Raw genomic sequence first — 15973 nt, forward strand, 5'->3', positions numbered from 1 at the left:
TTTTACTTCGCTTACGCACAATATTTCACTCATGCGCTCATGATTTAAGTCAAGCAGTCAGTTTGGTTGTAACCTGCATCGCCCGGCATTAATCCCTCTGACTGTACCATCAAACACACTTTACTAGAAAGACAGTATCTCTACATCTGTGCTGTATTAAGCAGCTAGAGTACACGGGTTAGAGCAACATAGACCCTGAGCCACCTCCGCGAAAGCCTCCTGCTGCTTTTGAACGCAACAAATCCACCCTCTCGTGTTTCCCGAAGCACCAAGGGTCATTTCCCACCCCGCTGGTGAGCTCTAAACAACTCAGAGGAAAAGCATCATTTAGGCTGGAACGCAATTACAGCTCACTGGGAAGCTGGAAGTGAGAACCGGAGCCGCTGTAGCCAGAGGTTTGTACATTCACGGCAGTGTGGGACGCCGCTTTCAGGGGCCTTCACGTATATCAAACTTTACTGTTGTTGCTGCCACCATCAGTTACATTTTCCTCAGGGAGGTGGCAGTGTTGGTCAGACTACACACGCTGCACCGGGCAAACACACATGCCCGGGATCACAGTGTGTACTTTCAAAATAAAGACTCTAACACTGTGTGTGTGTGTGTGTTTGAATGAGAAAATGACAGTGATGGAATAAAAGAAGATAGTATGTTAAGGAGATAGATGGATATAAAGCTCCAACATCTGATGCACGTTAAGGTGGGTTTAAGTGAGCGGTGCAGCACGTACCCTTCCTCCCTCTTTGATATGCCCAAACACACACACACACACACATGCACCATCATCTTCCAACGCACCCAAAGTAAGATAACCTCTGACCCCTCCCCAGCGTCTAATCTTCCATTTATCAGAGCCAGAGAACGGGAGAGTCGGGCTGGTTTCCCTCAGCAGCAGCAGGTTAGTGGCTGGCACAGAACAAGTGCACTGACCTGCCCGAGACATCCGCCTCACATGTCCATGCATTTATGAGGAGGAGGAGGAGGGCGAACATCAAACCAAACGCCCGGCCGTGAATCCATCGCGCTGTGACAGGCGGGATTGTTGTTGTCTGACCTCCCTCTGGTATTCCTCGTGGCATCACATGCCAGCAGTATATTACACACACCTGTCACTTGGCCGCTGTTACCGAGGAGCACATTGCGAGCGTCGACACAACTCATCGGCGAAGACAGACCAACGGCACTGTGCACGCGGGGTTGCTCCATAAATGCCAAAGTTGGCAGGGGAACTGTTTGCAGCTCCCTGGAGAACGATCACAGCTGCGCGCAGAAAGTGTCCTCTAACAAACTGAGTGGTGCATGCACAGACAACAGAGAGGGTACGTGTCAGCCATCGCTGGACTTACCTGATCTAAACTTGCTTCGTATCAGTATGGAGTGTTCGGAGCCCAGAAGAGTCATAATGCTTACAGTACAGTTCCAGTGTTCAAAAGTTGCAAAATAAAGTGGCGCACACTCAAGAAGCAGCACGCGCTTCGACCCTGCCGGCCACCTCTGGAGCCCAGACTGAGATGAGTTGGAGATGACCCAGCCTGCCTCATCAACAGCTCTACAAGAAGAGTAGTTGGAGAAAAAAAAACAAAACGCACACTCTCTGGCTTCTCTGTGTGTCTCTCAGCCAGCGTGCACACAGACAGAACCCGTCTACTCCGTCCGCTGCTCCTCTCTGCTTCTCTCTTCCCCAGCAGCTGATGAGGGAGCGTGTGTGAGTCTGTGGGCCCGCTGAGGCTTTGGTCCCATCTAGCTGAGAGCTCTGAGCAGGGGCCAGGGACAGCGCAGAGATATGCCCCGCTAGGAGGAGGAGCTAACCGGGCCAGGGTTTCCTCCAAGCCCCGCCTGCCCCGGCCCGGAGGCAGGACAGGGTTTGGCTGATGACTTCTTCCTCCCTTGCCACCAGTGTAAATATATCTGCCTATCAGCCCCGCTCACCGTCATTAGAGAGGAGAGAGAGGGAGGGAGAGTCAGACAGATCAAGATCGAGACTCGCAGGCAGATAATGGAGCAGCAGTGCAGCCAAGAGGGAGAGAGGAGTCAGAATGGCAACAAGTTTCGACAAGTTACCGAACTTGTTCCATGAATGCAGCAGCACACACAGACCTAAACGCATCACGATCAACTTATGTTACAAAATCAAAAGTCGCTGCTTTTTGTAGTTATTCCCAAATTACCTTCCAATTTAAGACTGTGTTTATTTGGGCAAATAGTAGCTTTAATTTAAAGCTGCACTAGTAAAAACCTTCATAAAGCAGTATCTCTACATATGACAAGGGCCACTTGTAGAGACAAAACTATGGTGTCATGGTTCACGGCTTCAATGCTTTGGTCACATGTATATATTTTTAATCTACGATGCCTCCAGCAGCTCAGATAAACCCACTGAGCACAACCTACGCAGCACTAAAGTGCAGACAGGCCGTATTAGCAACCTACAACTGAACATTATGGAGCATTTGACAGATCTGGATATTTCCCAGCAGCCATCGGAGGGACGAAAAGTGAATATTGGATGCAAGAGGATACAAAACAAAAAAGAACTGAAAAATAACTTTCTTCAATGTGTAAATATGCAGCAAAACGACCATCACTGGACACTGCATGTTAGCGCAAAAGTTAAGATTTTCCAACAATACCAAGCACTTCTCATAGATTCTCATACATCAACATCGCCTGGGCAAGGGAATCAAACATGAAAATACTAGCATAAATTATTTAACGGTCAATATATTATAAATACGATATGAGTTCAAAGTAACCAGAGTGACATTCACAGAACATACGAGTCACAGCATTCCATAAATGACCTCTAAATAAAATCTAGTGGCATTTTAGAGACATTTTCCTACATCACATAGCCACTGTCTTTCATCTTTTGTGATCGGTTGGGTTCAGTCAGCCCAGCTGAGGAGCAGGCAGTGTATGACAGCAGCAGTATGATCCTAAGTCCTCCAGCTCCCACATACCAGATACACATTTGTCAGAGTTGGAGCCTGCGCTCCTCTGAGGGCAGCATTAGCCAACTGTAGCTCCTGCGCCTCACAGTGCCCCCTATACGTCTGTCAACGCAGGACGTCAGCTGGACACGGCCAGGATTTCTCTGCTGCTGTTCATTCTTCGGTCTGATATACAGAATGTGACGCGTGGAACGAAACCAAGAGACAAAGTGTGAAATATTAAGACGCTGTACTAATGTCATTTACATGTCCTTGCTTGTGTTACACAGCAGGTGTCAAAGATGTCCGTGGTTCCAGAGAGCTACTGTCTCACTAAAACCCCAGATTAGAAGGGTTCAGTGATTACAGCTGGGAATGTGCGGAGGCTGAGCAGTGAAATACAGTCTAACATGTGCCTGGAGCAGTCTGGCCTCCAGTGCTGACACTGAACAAAGGGCAGATGAAAGAAATCATACTGGTTTAGGACAGGGGGCTTCAACGTTTTTCAGGCCAAGGACCCGAAAAACTCATGGAGAGATTAGATAGGGACCCTGTACCCTTTATATGTGTTCTATATTAACTCCATAGTCCTATTTAGGAATATACATTATTATTATTATCATGTTGCATTCAATATTAAGCTATTACAATACTACTCAGGTTTCAATATATTCATTTATTTTATTTTATTTTTATTTCAAATGGTCAATTGCAGGGAACCTGACAGAGTCAGTGTGTAATATGTGGCCTTGTGATTGGCTCAGCAGCAATAGGGGCGGGGCCTACTCTATGCTGACTGAAAGGCCCCCCTGCAGTAGCTCCGTGGACCCCCTAATGGTTGCGGACATCCCCATGTTTTAAGATAAAAAAACAAGCTAATAATAATCTAAAAGGTGACAAGCTCACATGAAAAGCATGCCACGTAATATCTTCATAGTCATTTCCATATCCTCTGCTCTTCTTTTGTGTGCTTAATACGGATACTTAAAGATTGATCAAAACAAATAACACTGTGAATTACTGGCGTTTATTGAAGTGGCAAACCCTCAGAAAATTGCCTCCTTTCTGCTGTTTCCCCCGCAGCCCTACTTAATGTTTTATCGCCTTTCAGCTCATTGTTTTGGTTCAGACTCACCACCCACATTAGCCCATCTACTGTGTATCAGCAGCAGGCAGCTATTTTTAGTAACCCAACATAATCCCACCATACACCAGGCAGGCTGTCCAGCAACTTAACAGCTAGCTGGTGAGTGTAAACGAGCTATGGACAGCAAAACCTGAAGTGAAAGTGGATTAAAAAAAAGTGTGGTTTTGGATAAAAGTGAATCTAGATTTAAAGACAAAGGTTAACTTCCTTGCTAAAGGAGGAAATTGTCTGATTCTTTTGTTCCAATACATTTCTCACATACTGTTTTGTTTCTTCACGGCTCCTTTTGTCTCTGTTTGATCCTTTCTAATTAGTATATTTCTATTTATAGACGCATCTCTGCCCATATTTCCCGCCTGCCACTTCTCAGTTTACTAAATACAAATACAGAAAAAGAAAAGTGTGTGTCTGCTACGAGTCTTTTCTCCACACTGTGTTAAACTACAGCAACAGACTGCTAATCAGTCACAAAGAGCTTTGTCCAGCAACAGCTCACTGCCTCTGCCCTGCCGCTATCCATTTTAATCTCCTCGCACCATAAACACTGCTCGGCTTTTGCTGTAGAGGATCCTCTGCACAGCAGCAGCGAGATGCGCACACCAAAACATGCAATAATTTAACGTAACAAATGATACGGCCTATCTGTTCGCTGTTAGCCCGTGCGCTGACGTGCGCCGGAGCGAGCTCCAAAAAAACCCATACAATAGTCAAGTCAAATATTTACATAGAAGCTCCCCGGGCTGCAAATCTCTCCCTGACGTTCGCCGTTACATTTGTCTTGTGTGCGCGGTGAGCAGGAGCGGGCACACACAACAGTGTTATGTCTTAATTAGCAGGTGAAAGCGCTTAAAGGGAAGGTCTGTCAGAGGGTTTGACAGTGTACACACAGTGTCTCGGACAGATTCCTGAGGAGGTCACCCAGCCCTGGCTTAATCCTCCCCTTTAATTGGGCCCTATGTCAACGGACGTGACAAGACTCATCTGAACTGTCTGGAGCCGCACATGTGTGTCTGTCTGAATGTGTAATAAAAAGACATCAGATAACAATCAGACAGATATGACTGGACGCTTTGTATATCATATACAACAAGCGTGCAGTGTCCAGTGATGGTCAGGCCGCCTTCTGTCTGGAGTATGATGTATATTTCAAAACAGTCCTTCTCTGATGCAACAACTCAAATGTCCTCGCCCAGACCACGTTAAAAAGCCACATTCCAAGTGAAACGTGTTTATTGGCCAACTGTGCAGACATCTAGATCAAAAATTGACTGTTAGTGTTTTGTGTGATTTCTAGTGTTTTAGATAACGCAGATGTGACTCGCTAAAATGACCAAACTGCGCTAAATATCATAAAAATGAAGCCCAGACTCAGCAAGGAAATTACAAACACTGTCTCTTCTCTTTTTTTGTCGACCAGATGATCACACTGCCGTGGCCGTCAGTTCCAGTAAATGATGAATCAGTGGTAGGAACCCTTGCTGCTGATAGGAGCTGTCACGTATTTTAAATGCCTCGAATATCTCAGCTCAAATGCCATCCGTGGAATCCAGTTGTCCCTCAGTCATTTGCCAGACAGAGTGTCACAGGAGGAAGTGTACTGGAATGCACTGCCCATGTACTATGAGAGGAACATATGCTAGACGCTGTGAAGATCACACGTAGAGCACGCAGCAGCTGCTGTACTACAGGATGTCAGAGGATATCTAAAAACTTTTAACTTCTTTAACTTCTTCATCCCTCCCCTCCCTTCTTGTCGACCATGGGTGGCACATACAAGTCTTGAAATTGCTTTGCAAAAGCAGGAGCAAGGCAGCATCACCTGCCTTGACCACCCTTGGTCTCTAAATGCCCCCTGACCTCAAGATTAAATGCATTGAATGTGATTTCTCGTAACTTGATTATCTGAACTGTTTGCACCAGCCGAATACACCTTCCTCAGTCTTTGTCTCGAGGCCTATTTTTCTGCCTCCTGCGCGAAAATGACGTACGCAAAATAAATGGGTTACATTTTCACAACTGTAAGGGCTGTATGAATAATTAAGGTTTTGGTCACCCATGATACAAACACCTGTGAGATTTCTACAAAAGTGTAGAGTAGAGATACATGTTACTGTGTCAGAGAATTTCAAAAAAACAAATAAATAAATAACTGTAATACATTTCTGTTCTTGTGTAAAAAAAAAAAAAAAAACACACATCATTTAGAGTGAAAACCACCCCTGGTATATGGGATCGAAGCCCAATTCAAATAAGAATTAGTAATGTAAAATCTGATGAGTAACTGTGCAAAAGAAGATAGTAAAAAGGTGAACATGAATAATTTTGTTTTAGCCCATTTATGTCCAGGCGGAACCACCATTTGTGCCTTTTTGTCACCAAATGTGCCATTTGACCTTCCTCGGGTAGCAGTATAAAAAACAAATACAATTTTTTTTACTCACCCAGATCATGCGTAAAAGGAGGCCTTCAGTGAAACTCACAAGAGAATATTTCAACAACAAATTGGTCGATTTTAATGATTACACCTCTATCGACCAGTCAGAGTCAAGAGAATCGAAAGCCATGCCCAAATTTACCGTAGCAACCACCAATGACGATCCAGAGCGAAATAAACCCAAAGATTCATTTCAAACTGACAGAGTCATAGGAGAAGCCATCAGCAGTGTTTTTTGGAGCTGTAATATAACTTTTAATCACAAAACAGCCCAAGTAAGACATACTTTATGATTTTGCAAATGTTATTTCCGCGACTCTTTGGCTTCTACCTCTCTGAGTTTTTGTCGCACAGTGAAGAGACAGATATCGTTGTAATCAGTAGGATCTCTGCTTTCATACGTTTATGTGGGTACCTTGAAGTGGTGACGTTAAAACATACTTTTATTATGTGGGAGGCTGTATACAAAGACACAATTTGTTCATAGAATACACTGATTCTTGGTTTGAATTTCAGTTCAGTATTTTAATGGTAAGGCTGATCATGCCATTGAAGTTGTTGACAATAACAAATACAGAATAATGTCAATCTTATATAAAAGTTGTGGTGCATACTAGGTTGTGCTTTTGCATGTGACTGACACTCGGATGACAGCAGGAGTAAAGGCTGGTTTCTGGTGATGAACATGGTGAGAAAGCTAGTGTGTGGTCTGTGTATGTGTTTGAGGAGAAACTGTTAATGTACTAGAATGAAAGGATGGGTGTGGATACATGCTTGATGCCGTGTGGAAGGGTGGGAGGAGGCAAAGTGATCCCACTGGAAGAAGAGGAAGATGGAAGATAAGAGTCGGCAAAAGATGAGGTTGTCGGGTCAGGAGTGTGCACAGGATACGAATGGGGGGTCTGAGTGTGTGTGTGTGTTAAGGGGCTGGGGCTGGACGTGGCGGCGTCTGTGGCCCCAGCAGCAGCTGCGACATGTCAGTGTGAGGGCTGTCGTGCTGCTCTGTCTCCGATAGCAGCTCTCCTTTGTCTGCTGTCTGTGTGTTGGTTAGCTCTCAGGTAAACATGGACATTTAAATAACCAGTCAAGGTGCATCTGAAAGATCTGAAAGTCTAGTACTGGAGAGACTGACTTTATAGTTGTTCCAGTATAAGCTATAATTGCTTAACTGGCTTACAGTGTAAAGTGCCACTTAAAGGCTTTTGTTTCCTTTAGTTGTTTCTACATTTATGCATAAAAATGACTTATCCTAACCCTAATACACCAGTGTATTTTCACACAAATCTCAAAAGTGGACAAATGTAACCTAATCAAACAAATGAAACTCAAATATAATACTTTTGTATTGTGTATTGTGTTTCTTCAGGAAATGAGCCAATATTACATATCTGTGAGGAGCCAGTTAAGTGCAGCTCTAGGATTACAAGTCAACCTGAAGGCCAAATTAGAATCCTTCTGTTTAGAAGTGTTTCTAAATATCGTAATTAGACTCAGGTGTTGCTCAGAGACCTGTTTAGTTAAAAAAAAAAAAAAAAAAAAAAATCAGGGATTTGTCTCAGTCCAATCTTCACATGTGTTTGTGGCAAGTGTATGATGGCACGGACAATAGAGCTTTCTGAGAACCTCAGTAAAAGACTTCTTGTTATTCATCAGGCTGGAAAATGTTACAAAACTTCTCTAAAGAGTTCGGAATACACAAATTCTTGGTCAAATTGCGAACAAGTGGAGGAGATTTAAGACGCCCGTTACCCTTCACAGGAGTGGTCCACCGGCAAAGATCACTCCAGAAGCAAGACACAGTAGTCTGAAAGGTCCTAAAGGAACCCAAGGTAACCTCTCTGTTCATTTTCATGAATCCCCCATCAAAAGAGCACTGAACAGTCGTGGTGTACATGGCAGAATAGCAAGGACAAAGCCACTGCTTTCCAGGAAGAACATTTCTGCTCTTCCGCAGCTTGCTAAACATCATGTGGACACGCCAAAAGAGTACTGGAAAGGGACATAGAGGGTTCATTGGCGAAATTCATTACTTTGTGTATTTTTTTTGCACTAAAATAGCCGCGGTCGTGATTAGCACATGTACTGCATATGTCCCAGTCTGTTCTTTTTTAATTTTGCACCAGAATTAAAACAAGCTTAAGGTTATGTTTTGTAAACTATCATTCATCATCTTGTTCCACAGAAAAATAAAAAAAAAATAAAAAAGAAAGCCAGTGGGGTAATATGAGGTTAAAATGGCAGCTGGATAAGCTAACTAAGAAACTTGAGAGTGATTCAGTCCTTTATCAGCTTCCAATCAGCCTTATCAGAAAACGGAGGGGTTTCTCACGACACAAAGTGGCCGGCTAAAAACAAAAGACGGCAGAAAAAAAGTGGAGATTGCGGAACGCAAATGGAGTGCGGAAAGAGCAAAAGGAGCAAGGAGTAAGAATGAGATTGGAGGAGACAGAAATATATTGTGAGAGGAGAAAAAGAGGTGAAGCGGGGTGGGAAACAGCATAACACGTGGAGGGAGCCAGACACGGACTCAGGTTCAGCGTTTCCCCTCCGCCTTCTTGTAATGAAGAAGTTCCAGTGGGAACGAGCCGAATCCAAACCAGAAGTGACAGACAGACGAGCCCGAGCCAGCAGCCTCCCCTCCTGTCTCCCCTCCCGTCCCTCCTTCCTGCTCTCTCTCCATCTTTATCTGGTCCGTGGCTCGGTCACCTTCACTCCGTGTTCTCTCGTCGGGCCCCCGCGGGGTCCGAGCGGCGCATGTCTGCCGCCGGGTTGCAAATGTCAACATGCTTGAGAGACGTCGGCGCTGCAACCAATCTGAATGGAATCCTAAAGGACAACAAGAGTGTGAGGGGAGATAGATTGTCTCCACATCACGTAAAAAACAAAAACACAGAGCAGGGTCGGGGTACTGTTTTGTGTTTTTGTGGTTGTTTAGATTTCGGCAATAGGCTTTGCCTCCGCTGTAGTCTGCAGGTGCTGGCTGGTGGCCACGGCAGCATGGACGGGGGTGAGGAGGGGTGTATGACTGAGAGGCTTCAGCTTAACTCTTAACTCCTGCCTATTACTGAGGGCTATGCGCTGGCTTTACGCGGTATTCCTGAAACTTCACTATCAAAAATTTAATAACTCAAAGTCTGCTTTGTTGTTGTTAATGTGTGCGTCCGTGACTAACGGGCCCGATGAAAGGCCCATCAAGAGCAACTGGCGTCTATGCCAAGCAAATGTCTTCCGTCATGCTTGATGGAGTTATGAAGAGAAACCTGCCAAGCAAAGAATTTGTTAAGTTGATAGGTTCTGTTATGCTGCGCTGTCACATCGTACACAAACGCTGCCTCAAATCTTTCCAGATAGGCAGTTCACGCTGTGCTGAGAGCTCAATGCACTTGAGCTCTTGAGAAAACACATGCAAATAGACGGACGTCAACGACACAGATACACCGCAAATACAGAAAGCAAAACTAAGTAATGAGCTGCAAAATAAAAATGTGGTGTTGGAGAAAGACCTTTTCCACTGTGGTCGGTTTAAGTATTTTTTGTGTTCATACACAGCAGGGGGAGCTGTGGGATCCGTAAGGTCACAGGTTCACATCCCCCGTATGTCCGTGGCTCAGGTGTCTGCAGCAAGGCTTCAGCCCCGCTCATGGAGGCCCACTGCTATGAGCGCACACACTGCTGTTGCACGAATGCATGGGTCAAATGTAGGGGAAGAATCCATGAGTCCTTGAGTGATCAATAAAGGGTTTCAAAGTTAGTTTCCTTCATTTGCACCCAACAGCCACCGTAGAAACCAACCTACAGTAATCAAAATAAGTAATTATTATTTCACATCCAATTGCAACAGGACTAGATGGGGATTAAACAATTAATATATATATAGGAACCATGCAAAATATTGAGCTAAATGACATATGTTTGGGGATGGATCATTGAATTTCCAGCACTGAAAGGCACTTGTGTACAACGCCACCTGTCTTGGTGTGGTAGGCCCATCAATCCCCACCTTTTGGGTTCAAACAGTGAAAACTAATGACATACCTGATCTACATTTCCATCACAAATTTTACTCCGAGTAACAGTGATGTAGACCCACCACAGCATCATTACTAAAACTCACAGAGGACATGAAGAAAAGACACACTAGCGCAAATATTTAGCTATATGGAGCTACCGAGCCGCTCCAGCTCTTCTCAATTGGCCTGGCTGAAATGGCCTGTCAGCCAGTGCATTCTTTGCAGAGCCATGTTTTTGTTGGTATGACCCCATGCCGACGTCCTCCCCGCAACCCCTCCATCCCCCACTGACATCGAGTAAAACACGCTGCTCCAGACGCTGATACCAGGTCAGACTTACGTCACTGAATAAAAACCCCAATGACTGAAGTCCAGCTGTTTGGTCAATCTGATCTGGGAAGAGCATTTGTGCTGGATGACAGACAGAGAGCAGACAGAGAGGGGTCGCCACGGGCCACAGACTGATCCCTAGGCACAGAGCTGGTATCTGCGGGGCTGGACTCCACTTGACCCTCCAGGACCAAAGGCCTATTTATAGGACCATGTCTGTGTGTGTCTGCTTGCCTGCGTGTGCACGTTTGTCATATGTGTGTGCGTCCGTCTTATCAGCACCGTGAAGCATTCATCAGGAGTGACATTTTCTGCCATTCGGCGTTCAAACCAAACACAAGGCTGCATGTGCTATCTCCACTCTGGGGGATGTTGAGAAGCCTGACTTATGCGCCTTGTCAGTAAGAAATTATGCTATCGTCACGCTGACCCATTGATTCGGTACGTCGCCTTTCGTATTATTTTTCCTGTGATAGGTAATTCCGTTGGACAAACCTTTCTTTCTTCCTTGCCCGATTCCCAAAGCTGAAACAACAAAGGGGCACCAACAGCTACATGGTCCTGCTTGCTTTTAACACCCTAGGGACCCTCAGTGGGTCATGATCAAATGTTGTTCTAGGGTTCTGGAAGGGGCTACACGTGTGTTTTTAGATGTCTTTTTTCCTATCTCTGTGCTTTGTGTGTGTTAACCCCATCACACCTTTCCAGGCTCTGTGGGTCTGAAAAGCGTCGTGTTTGAAGGTAATAGGTTGAAAGGAAGCCCATGCTGTTGACTGAGTTAATAGGATTGGGAGCTGTGGAAAACTATTGCCTTTACTTCATTGGTTATGGTCATTTTCATGCCCTGGAGGTAGCCTGGTGTGGCCTGGACGGTCTACAGTGAGAGCCAGGGAATGAATCATGAGGAAAAAAAAAAACTTATATGTAACTCACTGATTGTAGAGTGCAAGTTCAAATTACTTTCTTAATATAAGTATAGGTATGGGACTGTAGATTATGGCCAGCGTAGATATTCTGTATCTGGGCTATGATTCGACATTCGTCCCATGGCAATAGCTAGGCTCAGCGCAGTGGGAGTGGGGGATGACAATATTTAAACATCCCGACAGCCGGACACTGGGATGGCTTATGAAACACTATACATACAATGATGAGCCAAAAGAAAATAACTACCCCTTTTTGTCCTTTTAAAACAACTCCAACACGCTAGGGCTAGAATCAGACTAAAGATTGTCGCACCTTTACTGCACAACGACAGGCAGGAACCAAAGTTACCCCGCACACATGACTAAAGTGATTTTGATAATTAAACTGTAAATTGAATATTGTGTACGGCACACACTTCAGTTTCAGTTCGTGTAATATGTAACTGGTGATACGTGTGTGAATGTGTGTGGGGGGACATAACCTTACGGAGCAGTGTACCTATCTGTGGAGCTGAAATGACTGTTGGTACATTGTATGTGGTGACTTTGTATATTGATTGCTGTGTATTGGGTGTATTGATTTTGCGCCGTTCACACATCGAATCATATTTGTTGTTGTTTTTGTTGTCACGTTATAGTTTCACTTTTGAGTATTTGATATAGTGAGAGCTTGAACACTGCTGTTTGGTGGCACTACTGATATGATAATATATGCCATCAGATTATGGTGACTGATTTGATTTGAGTTCCCAAAGTAGACTGCACACTTTGCTTTATTATTGGTCCCTGTTGGTGTGACTTTTGCCCATACTGATTGTAAATCTATACTTTGTTACACTGGCTAGGGTTAGTTAGCCTAAGGCCCTACGTGAATGGGTTTTTGAAGTTGAGATATTTTCAGTTTATTCATGTTGAGTTACTTCCTGGTTATTGCAGTTCGGCTGAAGCTAATCTAAAACCTTAGCAGAGTAAACTAGCCAAATGGCTTTGCTATTTTCCAAAGTGAACTTTGTAGCAGTTGCTTGTGATGATATAAAGTATCAGAGTTTGTAGTTATTGTTTTTGTTTCAAAGAGTAAGCAAAGAGCACTATGAATTTATGTCAGTTCGACCCAGTTTCTGAGTTGTAAATACTTCACTTAAACATTTGAGTAGATATGACTATGAGTTTTTCTGAAAGCTCTACTGTATCTGACCTGAGCCTTAGTAGCATGCAGGTACCTGGATATCAAAGCATGGAGTTAAACCAAACTTTAGTGGATATGAGGGTGGTCAATGAATGAAAATATTCATTCCGATTAATCACATGATATCCATATTTAATGTACAATTAATATAATCAAAGTTTTTATTTTGTATTACAAAATACAATGCAAATTATCCAACTGCTTAATCTGGTGGTAATTCGTTTTACATCTGCTTGATGTTTTTGGCAATTTTGACGCAAGACCTCTGCTAGGTAAAATGATCCACTACAACAGTACTACTGATTCTGTCTTTCAACAATGTGACTGCTGCTTTGATCACTTTAAGACTTCAAAGACTGGTCAGACTGAGGTATTTTAACCCTAATTTTGTTATCTGAATATGTGACCATTCACAAGTTTTAAACACTTTATGGCCCAAAGAAACCATTTGACAGTGGACACTTTTTAAAGTTTGAGCTGAGCTCTAAAAATGAGGAGCAGCACTCAGTGTTCACATTATGCTTAACGGCCTCAAATGAAAGTGTCACCACTAACTCTTGCATAAAGAAAGAAAATACCAGAAGAAAGCAAATACTGACCCTCCAATTATCAGGTGCACTTCCTTCCTAAATTTATGACATCCCAGTTTCTGTTTGGCCTATTAAACCAGTTGAGCCTTATTTCACTGCAGCACGGACAGCTTTTTAGACACAAAACGCTCCCATATCCTAGGATAATCACACTGTGTACGGTCACGGTGTTCACAGTGTTTGCACACAATGCTCTCTATGGATTTACTATGCTGAAATGACAGCAGTTCCGTTACAAATTATTTGAAATGTCAAACAGTATCGTTTGTTATTTTTGTATATACATGAAAATATACACTCTGATAATGAATGAAAAGCTCCAAAAAATCTGCAGTCTTTAACCAAGGATTTCTGCCTTTACAATTATGTTTGTTTATGAGTGGCAGTTGTAGATTATGTGTCACAAAAAAACGTGTTATTGTAATGGTTAACCTCTTGTGTTCAGTACAGTTGTGCTCACTTTTTTTTTTTTCCGTGAGTACAGTATTCAAGAATGATTGTAACAAAGGGGAAAGAATTAAAAGTCTTGCAGTTCCAGGGTTCAGATCTTTGGATTACCACTACAACACACACTCACAACCTCAATTAGATCTGACTCAGAGCATGAACTTGGTGGGTGAGACAGATAGCGTGTCACACTGACCAGAGGTGTCACTTTCTAACACCCCCCACCACACACACACACACACACACACACACATCTACGGTGGAGTATGATGTCATTGGCTGCCTGTCCGATGAGTTGTAGACCGGAGACATGATCGCAGACTGAACGACTCACAGGCTCCACACGAGCCGGGAGGACTAGAGGGAGACGAGGGGGAGAGGAGGCGAGGAGGAGAACACGGCAGGAAGAAGAGCAGGGTGGGGGAGTGTCCACAGTGTCCTGGACCTCAGAGAGAAGATGCTAGAAGCAGAGAGAAACTGCTAGAGATTCCTCTTTAACACACGTCAGATCCACTCATTTTCTATGTGACCTTTTACGTTTAAACTGTAATCTGACACCTTTCAGCGCAATTTCATGCATGCTTTCAGTCATTTTATTTCAGATGACCTTTAAATCACAGTAGATGTTGCAGTTTAGTGTCATACGTGGTTCAAGTTTCTGCATCAATTTGACACCGTAGCTACAGCAATAGCACAGAGCATACGCAGACGCTAACGGCGTAGTGGACGTGCACCTCCACAGGAATGTGTGCCACAGCACCCAAGAGCTGTGATTGGTCCGCTTGGACTGCGGAGGGACTGCAGGGGGCGCAAAATCTTTGGTTGATTAGACATCTTGAAATATTGTTTTAATTTTGCTCCACAATATTCCCCTCAAATTTAAATTTCTTTAAATACATATTAACATGAATCCCAACATATTTTAGTAAAGGGATAAATGAAGGTTATCTTTCACCTTCACGCAGAGTGCTTCACTAGCCGAGACCTGTCAATCAAAGCCTCCCGTACTACGCAAGCCCCGCCCCTATTGCTGCTGAGCCAATCACAAGGCCGCATATTACATGCTGACTCTGTGGCTCTTCTGTGTATGTTTAGACTTTTGCCACGTTCAAAATAAACGACACAACAACTAGACAAACTCTCAAGTGTCACAAATAGAGAGTGAGCGCAGACAACAGTCACCCGATAACACCACCGTAGGTGACAGCTGTCTGCAGAGCATCTGTTTGCTGGAAACACGCACACACATCCTCTGTCAGCTGGGCTCTGGGTCTGCGTGTGACGGGAGACACCTCTCTGCCGCGCTGACAAGGAGGACTTTCACCGTGCATACTTTACACAAGCCTGCAAACTGTCCACTTCTCAAGCCTCAACTCTTCACCGGTAGCTTGACTGGCGGCTTGGAAATGTTTGGGCTTCCTGACATGTCCGAGGGCACAGTTCGTTAGATAAACAGCTCCCGGGAGCAGGCAGCACCAGGGTAGTTGGGCGAAAGGGCGGAACACGGCAAATTGGAGAAAGTGTGTAGAACAGACAGGTCACTAGTGTTATCTCTGTTAGTGTGTCCTTTTCACTAATCAGGCCATTAGTGGAACAGATAACAAAACTCTCACCATTCTTCTGTCTGGCCAGTATTTTAACCTCATATGCAAAATTTAGCATTGCTTTTTTTTTTTGTTTTACAATAATAAAGTAGTAATTTCACTGTGTCGTACAAGCCTCACAATTAAGCTGAACTGAAGGATGTCTGTGTGATGTGAAGGGTTCCACTGGGAAAAAAACTCAGCAGACTAAATACAACAAGGGAGACTCTTTTTGAGTGTGACCTTGTATTGTTCTGCGGGATTTGGCTGCGTAGTGATCGGGAACGCGCTCGACTGGCGACTCTTATCATTCCTGTCTGTCAGGGACGGGAACACTCATGGCCTGTGGGGATGGCTGCCTAAAATTCTCTGGAGAGGTCTGCTGTTGGC

At 44.1% G+C, this 15973-nt stretch overlaps 1 protein-coding gene across 11 annotated transcripts in view; it reads right to left on the reverse strand.

Moving 5' to 3' along the window:
* Positions 1–15973, reverse strand: part of myocd (myocardin) — a 127122-nt gene that overhangs the window by 24864 nt on the left and 86285 nt on the right. For 6 of the 11 annotated variants that reach the window (XM_047608264.1, XM_047608263.1, XM_047608260.1 and 3 more), the window contains exon 1: positions 1347–1876. The exons of the other annotated variants lie outside the window; for them this stretch is intronic. Coding sequence is in view for 4 of the 6 variants with exons in the window: in XM_047608263.1 (XP_047464219.1) it covers positions 1347–1401 (55 nt within the window). In the remaining 2 variants the exon portion in view is untranslated. Of the gene's footprint in view, positions 1–1346; positions 1877–15973 lie in introns of those variants that run through there. 11 annotated transcript variants of the gene reach the window in all.

This window comes from Mugil cephalus, chromosome 16, assembly GCF_022458985.1.
Source record: "Mugil cephalus isolate CIBA_MC_2020 chromosome 16, CIBA_Mcephalus_1.1, whole genome shotgun sequence".
In the NCBI taxonomy this organism is placed as follows: Eukaryota; Metazoa; Chordata; class Actinopteri; order Mugiliformes; family Mugilidae; genus Mugil; species Mugil cephalus.